At 34.7% G+C, this 13,027-nt stretch overlaps 1 protein-coding gene across 1 annotated transcript; it reads right to left on the bottom strand.

The window, feature by feature from the left end:
* Positions 1-3,013: 3,013 nt before the first annotated feature.
* On the bottom strand, positions 3,014-8,658 carry LOC106294669 (early endosome antigen 1). The gene is made up of 9 exons (XM_013730281.1): positions 8,457-8,658; positions 5,901-8,284; positions 5,583-5,806; positions 5,338-5,496; positions 5,058-5,237; positions 4,634-4,828; positions 4,435-4,533; positions 3,720-4,352; positions 3,014-3,604 (listed from the first exon to the last, which is right to left on the bottom strand). The coding sequence occupies exons 2-9, from the start codon at positions 8,254-8,256 to the stop codon at positions 3,245-3,247; spliced, it is 4,206 nt and encodes a 1,401-aa protein (XP_013585735.1). The 5' UTR covers positions 8,257-8,284; positions 8,457-8,658; the 3' UTR covers positions 3,014-3,244.
* Between the last annotated feature and the right edge of the window lie 4,369 nt (positions 8,659-13,027).

Raw genomic sequence — 13,027 nt, 5'->3', positions numbered from 1 at the left:
TATTAATAAATTTTGCATTTGCTCAAAATGTTTGTTGATCATGTCTACGATCACGTTCAACGTTTATTGTTAAATGAATAATGCACTCCTGATTATAAAATGTTCTACTTTTGTTTGCTAGCTGTTTGGTTAACCGCATACTATGAAGTTGTTAACTTGGTTTCAACAATATCAGACTTCTATAAGCTTTTGAACACTCTGATTAATAATTTCATTGTGGCATTATTTGATGTAAATAATTGATCTGAACAAAAATGTGTCGCCCGACAAATTCTCTTCCCAACATTTTCTGGAACAAAAGTGTTTCTTTGTTCACATATATATACATGTATTCATGTAACTATATGTTAATATACATATATATTTGGTTTGATTTCTATATAGAAATTTGATCAGTGTCTTCTAGGAGTTATAAGTTATAGTTTCCGCATTTGATATATAAAAATTAATATAGCCATATATCTATTAACTTATATACAGACAATTAAATATCATAAAATGTAATTTAACTTTTAAATCGATCTATACCATACAAAACTGAAACCAAATAATATTAATCTATAATATGATGAATAGTGTTAGTTGAAAGTTAACGAACTGAAACTAAGAAAATTGATTTTGAACTCAGCATATGAATGAACAACAAAATTTTGAGAAATTCTTGTTTTATTACATTTTATAATATTCAAAAAAAATAACAATGTGTATATTTTAAATTAGTTACCTAAACGAGTTCACCACCAATTAAAACTATCCTGAACTGAAGTAAAATTAAAAGAATTTACCACTAATTCAGTAAAAAAAATTTAACTATGAATCGTTGGGAGAAAAAGGAAATAAAAATGAAAGAGTACTCAAATGTCACATGGTGGTCCAAAGTCCATTCACAGATGGAACGTGCAATGTATTGAGCCTAATCTCTCTAACTTCCTCATGCAACATGCTTCTTACCACCAACAACGGCGGGTTTTTATTTTATTGGTTACACAAACAAAAATATAATGTTGCCTACAATAAAATATATAAATCTGTCGATGTATATTTGTAAAGTATCTGTGAATATTTGTCTCATCTCCGATATATTTTATGCTAAAGATTCATACAATCAATATTTTCCCGCAGATTATGAGCGCTGCTCTCGAATCTTTTCATGTTTTATAAAGTTTCAAAGTATAATAGGATATTACCCATATAACCTCTCGAATACAAATTATCAATATGTCAAAGATTTAATGGAATTAATATATATACATATATAAGTATCTGATTGGTATAAATATAATGACAAAGTACCACCATTGACATATACCATTAGGCCGACCACATCTAATCACTAAAACTGTTTTGTTATCTTTAAATAATCTGATCTCAAAACTTGTTTTTTTTTTTAATTTTGAAGAAGGGCATATTTTGTTTTGTTTATGATCTCTTACTTTTCGAACCACTATATAATTTATAATGTGTTTTTTTTTTTCAAAATAAACTGGTAGATGACATTATGAAAACATCGTTCTTGTTTGTTGCTTTACTTGCAAATAAAAATTAAAATAAATCAAACAGTACATTTACGTTTTAACACCAAACATCCAATAATGTATATGCGATGTACGATAAAAAGGAGAAATCTAATGAGCAACTCTTTTTTTTTTGGTCAAATCTAAATGAACAACTCTTTCGTACAGATTTAACTTTTCTTGTTTGAAGTTTTGCGGGTAAGGTTCATTGGACGTGGTCATGACACGAATATTTTAGTACAATTATTTTCCATTATCTTAACCACTTATAAACACACTGTTTTGTGATGTGAAACTCGGGATCTGACAACTTTAATCGCTAGAGCATAATCATCGGAAGGTTATTAAGTTAGAACCCGTTTTTTGTTTTTTAGTTAAAAATTAAAAAACAGATTTTTATATTCTGGTAAGAACCTCATCATAAGAATCTCAATAATCATGCTCTAAGACAAAAACAAACATATAAATCATTTATCTAGAAAGCCTTAAGCTATTAAAGGTGTGATATTGAACCATTAATTTTAAAGATTTGAGAAAATAATTCTTCAAACCATTTGAAAACAATGGTGAGTAGCAATCGTCTGTACATTTTTAAATACTTATTATTTTCATTCAAATATTTTTTCTTTCGAAGCAAATTATGATTCTTTATAAACATTCCCTTTTAGTTTGACAAAATATATAAATATATTTTCCATGTCAAATAATACAGTGAGAGATGAGAGAAGGATACGAAAAATAGTAATGCGCGCTATATGTCACGTGTCCTGTGAATGTAAAAAGATTCGGCTGAGTTTGAACGCAACCATTTTCCTAATCTTAATTTCCACATATCTGAAGTTAAATATTACATAACTAACTATTTTATGCTTAGTAATTAGTTTATGGGTCATGAAAACGAAATTAAAATTAGATGTTAGAGTCAAACATCTGGATAATCTTGTTTAATCGTTTGTAAACTAGTTCATATTGCGTTGTAGGTGATGCTGTGACCACAAAGAGTTCACGTCATTCTTAAGAAGATAACATATAACATTTTCTAATTTCACAATATCTGATTGTCCATGCCTCTTTTCCTTCTCCTAGTTATAGTTGAAGGCAACGAGTTTCATGTCTTATAAAGACATGGGAATCTCTTTGTGATTAGAATAAGTAGACGTGGTGCAGAGAGTATCGTCGTCTCATAGTCCATCACGGCGCATAAGTTGATCACCAACAACCCCTTCAACTATGACTCTTTTGAAGCTGTTTCTATTTGGATCAAAATATAGAATATGAAACGGATTCGCCAACTCAAGTGGTACATAGGTGTGAAGATGTTTACCAACACCGAGAATGGATGTTGGTCCTTACTTTGACAATAATGGAGTACTGAATGCTATGAACTACAATAGCAGTTAGTAATACTATTCCTGTTACATGAGACATTGACTTTTGGAGACACTATGTTTCAGATCAAAAGACATTATTGCTATAATAATATATTATGGTATAAAAACAAAACTTAAAGTCGTGTTTCTTAGACGATACCAAGCAAGCAAAACCAATCTAATGTCTGTTGTCTGTGTGAAATCAATGAATCAGAGCTTCCACTTTTAAGAACAAAATAAATAGAAAACACCAAACACAACCCAAACTAATTAAAGATGAGGATCCAAACAAAACTTACTATAGAAAAGCACGAAGGGAAAGTGTGTGAGAGTGTGTGCCACTTTCATCATTTCTCTTTTTTATATAAACCATAGATTTTCGGGAGAGAAGGAGAGATTTGCGTTACCGAGAAGGAACAATGCGAGGGCGACCAGAACTATGAGTCCAATCCACATCCACTGCTTCAGTTTTTTCTTGCTTCCTCGGTTCCTCAAAGGTAGTGGAATAGATTTCGACTTGTTTTGTTTGAGAAACTGTGATGATGGTTTGTGGGACTTCTTGATTTGTTGGCTCTCCTCAGCGGTTTGTTTCTTTGGAACATCAATCTCCCTTGGAGTTTCGATTACAGCTTCTGATGTCTCAGTTGGGTTTTCTGCTGTCTCTTCTGATGTAATAACTCCCTTTCTTCTCTCCTTCTTCCTTAGTTTCTTTTCTCGTTCCTACATAAGAGAGAGTTTGTGCATCAGATCAATGACAAGCACAAGAGTTTATGAATCATTCTTGTCCCAACTTAAACATACTGGCGAGCGAGACTAGATAATAATAATAAGTTACCTTTTCCTTTTCTTCAGCTTCCTTCTGAGCCTTAAGAGCAGCTCTTGCTTTTGCTTTTTCTTCTCTCTTCTTCTTCCTCTCCATTGCCTCTTTCGCTTTGGCTATTTCCTCCAAGCGATGCTGCTCCTTAATCTTCGCTGCTTCCTTTTGTTTCCTCTTCTCTTCTTCTTTCTTAATCTGTTCCTCTTCCTCTTTGGTTAACTTAGGTGTCTCTTCTTCTTCTTCCTTTGTTGCTGACTTCTCTATCTCCTCTTTTGCAGACACCAATTCCTTGACAATTTGTGGAGGCTGGTCTGGTTTGACGGCCTTCTTAGGTTTCGTGGTCTGGCTCTTCTGTTCAGCCGGTTTTGGAATATCCTTTCCACTGTTTTCAACTTTTGAACCTTCAAATTTAACGACCTTCTCTTGTTTTGCTAAAACTGGTGGAGCTGTCTCATGTTTCTCTGCCCTGTCACTCACAGTTCTAAATTTGTCCGTTCTTGCAGCATAAGCGATCCGGGGTGGTTCCTCATCAGGGCCAAGAGATCGCCCATCTAGTGTTCCTAATCTTCTTAACGTACTCCTTGTGTTGCATCTTACGTAGTAGCTACGGAACTCTTCGTTGTTGTTCCACATATTCATGAAATTCTCCACCTGTTTAAAGGCTATAATGAGTTCCAAACCGACATACAGGCATAAAACCGTAGTTAGAAATTTATTTGGCTTGTGCTCAAACCTGGTCAGAACAAAGGCTTTGCAGGGCTGCCCTGTCTTTCTTCAAAGCCATTTCATTTGCTGCCCTTGAATCATCTCTATACTTGAAGAAATATTTGTTCTGCAATACCAAAAAGGAATTGTAAACATGAAGGATTAAATCCAAATATAGATGCAAGCATTTGTCAGTTTATGTCCGAATCCAGATGCTCTCTGAGTACCTTTTCTCGTTGTTGTTTCTTCAAATCCTGTAGGTGCACAAATGCTTCCTGGCGAACGGCATCAGCAGCTCTGAACTGTTGTTGCAGTTTATTCTGCACTTCCCATTCCTCATCACACTTTTTCTTAGCAGCTTTTGTGACTGCTTCGACTTTTGAGAGATCGCTTCTGAGGACGTCAAGTTCCTTTCTCAACATCTGTCATTATCAGAAATGTCACATTATGCACTGTGTAAATGATATCCGCAAAGAAAGGACGAGATAGCTAAATCACCCTGATGGACGCTATGTAAATAGAAGGAAACAAAGATCCTTCAACCGACAAAATAGGGTTGAATCAGTGTACAGAGACAAGAAGCGGGTATCAATTAAAGAAATCCAGATGGGACATAAAGATGACTGCTACATTGTATAGATTGTAGTGTACCTTCAAACGCTCTTCCGTTTTCTCTTTGTCATCTAATGCTTGCTTAACTTCATCCTTGGTACCCATACTCGAAGATATCTGACCACGGAGTTGCTTCAACTGCTTTATTTCCCGAATGTATCCTTTTTCTTCACTCAGAGATAGAGTTTCGTGTTGTATCATGTGTTCCATATTATTCACCTGATTGGAAGAAAATAAGATAGATTGAGCATAGTCAAGGTTGACAAGAAAACTATTGTAATAACACTTTGCTGGAAATGTGATCTGCAGGGAGCCATACCCTTGAATCAATATCGTCAACAGAGGCAGCACTCTTAACCCGGCTAATCACAGACTGAAGGGCCTCAATTTCCTGCCGTTTAGAATGCATTGCTTTTCTTGCAGATCTCTCTTCTGCCATGGCCGCCTTGTAACTGATATCATAGTCCTTGCATGTTGCCTAGAAATAATCATTTCAACAGAGGTCAGAGCCAAATTTACTATAGAATGCTTTACGTTATGACAGATCTCAAAAGCATTTCTTACGCGTATCTTTTGGATGTCCTCTCTAAGAGCATCCCGACTCTGTGTTTTTTGATCAACCTGCGCTTCAGCATGCTTGAGTTGCTCAGCTAACTTCTCGTCATCATATCTTGGAACTCTAGGCAGAAAGTAGAATGGTCTTTTCTCTATCTCTGCCGCTACAGTGTTTCCTTCTGAAGCATCAAGCGCTGAACCTTCTACTTTATCATCTGTTTTAGCAGCATCTCCTGAACACAAAAATGTAGATATACAGTCAACTCCAGCGTTTCCTCAAAAAAAAACAAGTAAATAGCCTAATTTCATTTTATATCACTTTATTACCTCCTTTGATTTCAACATGTTGGCTTTCCACGCAGTCTGTAGCTCCTGTATGTTTGGTATCACTAGCTGTAACCACTTTAGATTCAAGATCCTCTGCACAAGTCTTGGTTTCAGATGCAACTGAGGCAGTGGCGCCATCTGTCTCATTTTTTTCCTCCCTCGAATCCTCCTCTTTGCTTACCTTTATTAGATCATTGTTGTCAAGAGGGGCTTTTGTGCTGTCAAGGCTCTCAGTATTCGAATCGACTTCTTCATCTGTTTTCATCACAGATCTATCTTTTATGTCCGCGTCATTTATCTCAGGAACTTCTTCCGAAGGTATATCCTCACGCACATCAACAGGGATGGGAACATTCACTTCTGAACAACAATGGACTTCTCTGTTTATTTCACCAAATTGAATAGCGGGCGCAACAACATGTGGTTCAGTGCTTTCTTTAACTGGTTGCGCAGTTTCAGATTTCGTTGCAACGGCGCCTGTGTCTCCAACCGGTCCTTCTGCTGAGCTTTCTGCCAACTCAGAGACAGCGGTTTTGGAATCCAACAAGCTCGATGATCTATTGACGTTTGTAGAGATGGTGACAGCACTCTCATTCCCAGAAAGATCCCCTGCAGGTAACTCTTTCACTTCCTCAGCAGAGGTTAGACAAACATCACCGCCAGTATCTAAGTCCCTTTCGGAGTTGTTCTCTTGAACTTTCTCAACTGGAGCATGTTTTTCATTCACGTCGGTAACTTCTTTTGACTGAACACTGCTATCATCTTGGATCTTCTGGTTCGTATCAACACCATGATCCTCTGAGAAACCTTGACTTCTGGTGTCATCGTTTAGATATACACTTGGATTATTGCCAGAAGTTGCATCTTCATGTAGCTCATGGGATGGAAGTTTTTCAACAATCCCAGATATCTCACCACGTTCTGATTCCTGCTGTTTAGTACAAGATAAGTCATCAGAAACGGGAGCTACCAGAGCACTATCTTTGGAAACAATGACAGCATCACTGCTTTCTTCTGAAGCAGGGGCATCAAGAACTTCCGTAACTTCAGATGCTATCTGTTGTTTTCCATCTTCATTACAAGCAGGTTCGCTGGCATCTTGAGATTCTTGATGAGTAGTCATACTCTCGTCAAAAACAGAAGCTTCAACAGCTTTAGCTTCAGATTGCACCTTGTTGTTGTCAACAAAATCACTGTCCTGAATCGCTTCAGATTCTGGGTTGCTATTACCATTTTCAACAACACCATCTTCGCCAGATGTGTGGGATTCCAAGCTGACGTCGGTGAGAGTTTGACTATCATTCGGGACGTCAGTACTTACCTCTGATACACCAACCTCCACGGTTCCAGATTCTGGCAACACATCACCATCAGAAGCATTGACTTTTTCCGCCTCTGAAGTGAATGGAGCATCACCAGTTTTCTCAACCTCTGACTCTAACTGAGGGTGACCGTTCTCAGCAGAAACAGGTTCCAAAACTGCTACAGATTCAGATCCAGTGCGATCATTCACAGTTTCAGATCCATTAACGGTATCAGCTGGATCTGTTAGCGTAGGTTGTTCCAGACCCATGCCTCCATCATTATGGTCAGTTGGAGAAACCTTAGACTCACTTCCCTCATCTGAATCACCTAGGGAAGGCTTTGCTACGTCTTCGTTATGTTGGAGATCTTCAGAAACATCTACATCCAGATCAGATTTTTCTTGAGCTTCAGTCATATCCCCTTGATGCCCCTCCACATCTGTTTTAATCTCAGATTCGATTTTATCTTCAGGCTTTCCCTGCAAATCCGCAGGATCCTCAGCATTATTCTCTGGAATATCCCTGGATCCAACTTCAGAATCTTGATCCACTTCCTCAATAGATTCCACATTACCATCAAGCCCAATGTCAAGATGCCCATTACCAGGATTCTCTTGATCCACACTTTTCTCAAGAAGATCTGACTTTGGGATCTCAACGACTTCCTCTGGTCCATGAATTGCCTTCTCTTGTCCAGAAACTTCCACCGTTTGACTACTTGTAGCCTCCACCTTACCTTCCTCAGGATTCAGAACCTCTCCCTCCTTTAGATCTTTCTCCACAGTGGCATCATCAACCGCCTCAACAGAATTAGACACGACGGGATCATCTCCCACGGTATCGTTCTCCGTAACGAAAACGTAGGAACCATCGGTATCCTCCTTCTCGTTTCCGCTACCGTTGCCGTTGCCATTGTTGCCGCCACGGCTGATCTCATCCCCAGCGTCCTCTTTGGAGGCCGGAGCTACCACCTCCTGTTTGTTCTCAGCGGCATTCTCCATATCAACCTTCACCGACACCTCTCCTTGGTCTCTCTCCACCTCCACCGGCATTTTCACAGCTTGCACCGACGAATCACGGCTAATCAAAACGCGAACGAATCGATCAGATCAAACGAAATTGCAACCAGATCTAACGAAAATTAAGGGAAAACACGCGATGATAAAAAAATTGACGTGAGACTAAACCGACATTGACGGAGATCAGAGAAAGTTCCGGAAAATAAAATAATAATAATAATAATTCAACAAACCTTGAGATCAGGCTTGTCGCCGGAGATTTCGAATGATCGGAAATGTAGACAATGCCGACGATTTGATAGAGGAAAGGAATTTGAGAGCGAGGAAAAGAGTTCGACGCGAGAGAGAGAGAGAGAGAGAGAGAGAGAGAGATGAAGAAGAAAACAGCTGGCTCAGGCAAGCTGTATAAGGACGAGAATGGGAACGTCCCGTAGAGCCTCTTTTTCGCACAGAGGCTTCCTTAAACAGATCATTATTTTTTTATTTATATTTCTCAACTAACCTATGCATCATCTTCATAAAAACTAAATAAATAGCGAGACTGTATGACAACATCTCCAATGTATTACTCCATTTTCTACTACAAAATACAGTAGTTCCAAAATGAAGTTGAGTTTTGCTCCAATGTATTATTCTATTTCCTACTTCAAAATATAATATTTTAAATATATATTATTTTTAAATTTATTAAAAAATTAGTAATATCATCTTTCATTTATACTATTTGTAAAATAGTCCATTTTCATATGTACGATCTTTTATGTTTTATATTATATATCTTTTGTATGATGCTTATCTTTTATTTTTTATATGTATGGTATTTTATGTTTTATATTATATATATTTTGTTGCATAAAATTGTTCATTCGATGGATATTTATATAATTAAAAAATATTAACATTAATTTTTATAATATATATAGTAAAATAATATTTATATATTTATTTATAATAATATTTTATTAAAAACGAAAATATTTAGATATAGAGGATCATTTTATAAATAAAAAAGTTCAACTCCATATTTGGATTAATCATATCTATTACTCCATTTTGGAGTGGGTTTTGGAGTGTGGTTGAAGATGATTTCACTGCAAAATGGAGTTTGGAGTGGGTCTTGGAGTAGAGTTGGAGATGTCCTAACTACCTAAGTTTTTTTTTTTTTTTTTGTAATATATAACTACCTAAGTTTTAATGTATGACTACAAATACTATCAATATTGATAACTTCAATATCTGTTTTGGTTATTTATATTCATGATTATTACCGTTAAAAAGTGGATTTTACCTCATCAAGTGTATAGCTTAGTTGATTATGAAGTTTATCCAAATACTTATTACTGGAAAATACTCCAAGATTTAAACTTTAAATATTTGTGACTACGTTAAAGTTTAGATGTAATTAATTTTACAAGTTTCATAAATTGTCTTATTTTGTACTATCGGATAATGCAAATGAATTTTGGTTTTAAATTAAAAGATGAAAAAGATGATCCAACTAGGAAACGCAAAGAGGATTTTGATTTGCTTGTGGATATAAATTTATTTTTAGGCACATCTTAGGGGATATAGATTAAAAGTACAATTATCTTTTGCAACTACTAGCTAGTATCTTTTCCAGCTAACATATTTAATGTTGAGAGACAACTCAATAATCGATTAACCCTTTAAAAATGTTAGAAAAAATTGATTAGAGTATATTTGCATGTCTCCGGTAGTTTTTTTTTTGAAAAAATTGAAATAAACCATATATCAAAATTTATCCAATAGTTTTTTTTGTCAGCAACAAATTTATCCGATAGTTAAATCATCAAAATCTGATATAAAATATATATATAAAAATTATTACTTATTTATAAATATATTTTATTCATTTTAAGTTAAAATATATTACATTGGTAGTTAAAAGACCATATAGTAAATACTAAAAATTAAGAGTATTTATAAACCAGTTTTTATATTTAATTATAAAATTATTTTAGAAAATATTTTTACTTAATCATATTATTTTCAGACAAAAATTATATTTTCTATATTTAGCAAAAATTTTAGAAAATTCATGATAAGAATACATTCTAACAAAGGGTATGGTTCTAGGAAGAATATTGATAGTTTCGGGTCGGGTCGGATAAAGCACCGCGTGAGGAGGATGGGACCCGCTGTTGCCAAAACGGATATGCGCTTTCTGTTCTACACGTAAAACAATGTTCTTCTTCTTAGTTAGGGATTCTCTCGCTCATGAATTATTTGATTGCTTGCTGATGTTCCTTCCTACATCAAAAGCAAATGATGATGTAATTTCTTATCTCTGAACTCGATGCTACATTGAAATACTAAAATAATTATATACAGCTTGTGGATATGGATTAGTCTGTGGCATTCAGTTGTTAAAAAAAAAAAATTTTGTTCCCCTAACAAATATTCTAATATAGTAAAAAAATATATATATATATATAGTAACATTTTCGAAAACGGAACATATATTATTACTGAAAATGTTTTAGAAATATGAAAATTAAGTTGTCAGAAAAATTAAATCATCTACCTAGTCTGCATATCGCTGTGAGCCTGTGACATGGATCTATTGATACCCTATGCAGCTAATGCTTGTGGTCATAAAAAAATACTATCGATCAATTCATGGTCCATCCCATTTTCGAATAGGTTGAAGATGATAATTTCTCCTTTTCAACCTCTCGACTGAAGTTGATGTGCATACTAAATTTTACAATAATCCATCGTTGAATTCAGTGGTAAAATTTAATATCCGGAAGCATATTATATCGTGAACATATCACGACACTAGCTTATTAATTTTGGCTAATTGTACTCGTGAATTAACCGTTGACAAGCAAAAAAAAAAACCTTTTATTAAAAAAAAGAAAAGAATTGAAAGCAACGTTAATACGCGTACCAAATTCTAACTAGTTTGGTAGTTTTAGATTTGGCAACAAAGTAAGTAGCCGCTAATATATATTAACAATATACCAACTTGAATTACTAATTGTGGACAGCTATCCATAGAATAGCTATACAAATATATATAATTGAGAATGTACTAATATTAGTGGTTGATCTTTTTAATTTGGATTTAACTTTTTAGCAAATAAAAAATATCCTTTAAAAATAATTAAAGATTAATTTTAGGTGTGAAGAGAGATTGTAAATTAAAATTCTAAACTCCCACGATCTTCAAAAAAAAAAAAAAAATACTACACGAGATATATAAAACTTATATGTAGAAATTTTATTATTTTGAATTTTGTGGAGTGACCTAGTTGGAGGCTTCTAAATTGCACGAAATGATTTTGTATATATTTAGTAACTAGTGGACGAACCCCGATCTTATTTCTCTTCACGTTTTGTGAAATGTATAGGTCAATGCGTGAAGCGGTGAGGGTGAGTTTTAGGTTGGTGGCATGTCACGTCGCGATCCATCTTTTGACCTTATCAATTCTCTGTAACGGTTCTCTATATGTTTATCTATGCAAGAACTAGTAATGTTGACACGGTTCCTCACATGGAAAGTCGGTTCTTCACATGGAAAGTCATGTATACATATCAAAAGTATTCTTTAAAAAACACTACCTTTTGACACTCTTTCATACAATGTAACTAGATAAGTATATGATCATATATGTTTATATTCCACGGAGGAAACACAGTAAAAACTAGTAAATAGTTGCATGTTTGACGCTTGCAGTTATATATTGGCGGAGCCACATAGACTAAGTGGTGGGCAGTTGCCCCTGATGACTTTTCAAAATTACATGTATACTTTTATAAACAACTTCCATTATGTTATTCTACCCCTATATATTTACACCAATGCCTCCCATAAAAAAAAATTCTATCTCCGCCCCTGTATATATAGACGAAAAGTTCATTATATTTGAATAATACTATAATCTCAAGAATCTAGATCTACTCGTAAAATATACAAACTATATCACGACAAAACATAATGCAACAATTTTACTAACGTAAAATATGATCTATCCGGCTATATAAACTGATCTAACAATGAATTTTGTCACTAACTTTGATAGATGTACATATGTCTCGTTGGGAGAAAAAGAAAACATCATAACAATTAACCATCTTATATATGTAAAATCTTAATTGGTTAAATTCTATTTCGCAATAAGTATCTCCGGCAAGCTTTTAAAGATAATGCAACCAGACGCAATGTCACATGATTAGTGCTATGGCTACGTGGGTTTTCAACATTTTGCCTTTTGGAACATTTTGATTTCCACTTCTTCGCAATATGTCACACGCTTACATACGTGAGACGTGGGATAACTGATAAGTGGGTCTATATATGTGGTTTGTTCTTTTGTTTGTTGGGTTGTGACCAATCTCTACATTAAGTCTGTTGATCTATTTTTGATACGTGTTAGATAGTATTTTTGTTCCTTATAGAAAAATTCATGTTTTAAAACAATATCATCTCTGAGATCCATTGATCACTCCTTTGAAAAAACAACTAAAGATATTTTTGGGATATTTATTTTTATTTTGTCCGCCCAGTTTTCACATGATCACACATGAACCTTGTGTCTCATATGCATGTGCTTCCTTTCACTACTAATCTAAGATTGCATTCAAAGTAATCAGCTCCCCATGTCACTGTCATTAATTTAAAGTCTTCCCATTCCTATTTCATTATTACACGCACACTATATTTTTCAACGATTCTTGTTGTGAAAAATTAAAAATTTGATTTTTATAATATTCTTGTAATAAAGTCTCTGGAGAGAGAGAGGGGTTCACAATTTTGCTAATAACTTACTATAGGCCC

Source organism: Brassica oleracea, chromosome C5 (genome assembly GCF_000695525.1).
Source record: "Brassica oleracea var. oleracea cultivar TO1000 chromosome C5, BOL, whole genome shotgun sequence".
NCBI classification, from domain to species: domain Eukaryota; kingdom Viridiplantae; phylum Streptophyta; class Magnoliopsida; order Brassicales; family Brassicaceae; genus Brassica; species Brassica oleracea.
This window is presented reverse-complemented; position numbering and strand designations above follow the sequence as displayed.

Bases quoted from the DNA above. Each gene is read 5' to 3' on its own strand.
- LOC106294669 (XM_013730281.1), bottom strand. From the start codon at position 8,256: ATGCCGGTGGAGGTGGAGAGAGACCAAGGAGAGGTGTCGGTGAAGGTT. The intron at 4,534-4,633 runs GTACTCAGAGAG...TTGGTATTGCAG, and splicing joins AGAAACAACAACGAGAAAAG to AACAAATATTTCTTCAAGTA. The intron at 3,605-3,719 runs GTAACTTATTAT...TCTCTTATGTAG, and splicing joins AAGCTGAAGAAAAGGAAAAG to GAACGAGAAAAGAAACTAAG.